This window comes from Entamoeba invadens (genome assembly GCF_000330505.1).
Source record: "Entamoeba invadens IP1 unplaced genomic scaffold scaff_1105074726557, whole genome shotgun sequence".
NCBI lineage: Eukaryota > Evosea > Mastigamoebida > Endamoebidae > Entamoeba > Entamoeba invadens.
This window is the reverse complement of record NW_004191769.1, coordinates 1-1,012: the sequence shown is the minus strand read 5'-3', so window position 1 is coordinate 1,012 and position 1,012 is coordinate 1. Positions and strand designations below refer to the sequence as shown.

General features: G+C 27.0%; 1 protein-coding gene across 1 annotated transcript; it reads right to left on the bottom strand.

Moving 5' to 3' along the window:
- Positions 1 to 43: 43 nt before the first annotated feature.
- EIN_394830 (coatomer gamma subunit, putative) lies at positions 44 to 422 on the bottom strand (the record flags this gene model as incomplete). The annotated part of the gene is made up of 1 exon (XM_004184242.1): positions 44 to 422. A coding segment is annotated over one exon (379 nt), but the record flags the coding sequence as incomplete, so codon positions are not given.
- Between the last annotated feature and the right edge of the window lie 590 nt (positions 423 to 1,012).

The following is a 1,012-nucleotide window of genomic DNA, read 5'->3' as shown; positions in this document are numbered from 1 at the left end:
TCAATGGACGGTGCAATTTGTGGTGTCATCAGTCGACTCAAACATCTTAATGAGCTGCATCGGAATGATGAGATCTTGTCACTTAAGTCTTTACTCACTGAATTAACTATAATGAAAGAGTTCGAAGTTAAAGGAACCATATCATCTAATACAACATACAACAGTCTTCGTAATGTTAAGTCTTGTGAGGTAAACAGTTTGGTCAATGCAAAGAAAATTTCAGTGGACTCTTCTTCATTGAAAATGTCGCCTTTGTTCATCGCAGCTACAATGCGCGTAAGAAACTTTTTGCACATCGGAACGTTGATATGAGTCTTCGAACAACAATCCCGCTGCTGAAAGAGAATCACCTTCTCAATGTAGATGTCCTTCTCCATCACACTGTAATCGTCTACGTCTCCTTTTTTGTTCCCCTTTTCCATATTGCTTGATTTTAAGCAGTTCTAGTTCTCTTTTTTAATTCTTCACTTAATTCGGTTCTAGTTAATTTAATTATAAAAAATATCATTTAATAGAATTTGTTATAAATATAAATGTATAGTTTTTGTCATTATTAATTTATTAAAAATAACATATTATAATATTTAATGAAAAATTAATTGTTTTTATAGTTACAAAATGTTTTAAAAAAATCTTAAAAACGAATTAATATATCAACTAACATTAAATTAATTGTTGTATAATTCATTTTTTATGAACTTCTTGCCTTTTCAGAAACTAATGTGAATTGTTAAACATATTTGTAATGTATAGTAAATTATTCAATACAATTCAAAATACATTGTTGTTGTAATTATGACATTTTAAAAAATGTTGTAATTTCAACAATTAAAATATTATCGTCTTTAAAAAATGTAATTTATAAAGACCAGAAATTTTAAAAGTGGTTTAAATTTTGAAAAGTGCTTGAAGTGTTGTGTTGAAATGTGCTTGAAATAAATTTACTTTCATTTTCAAACATTGTTTCAATCAAATAACAATTAAAAATTGTCCAAAAAGAACAATATTTAAC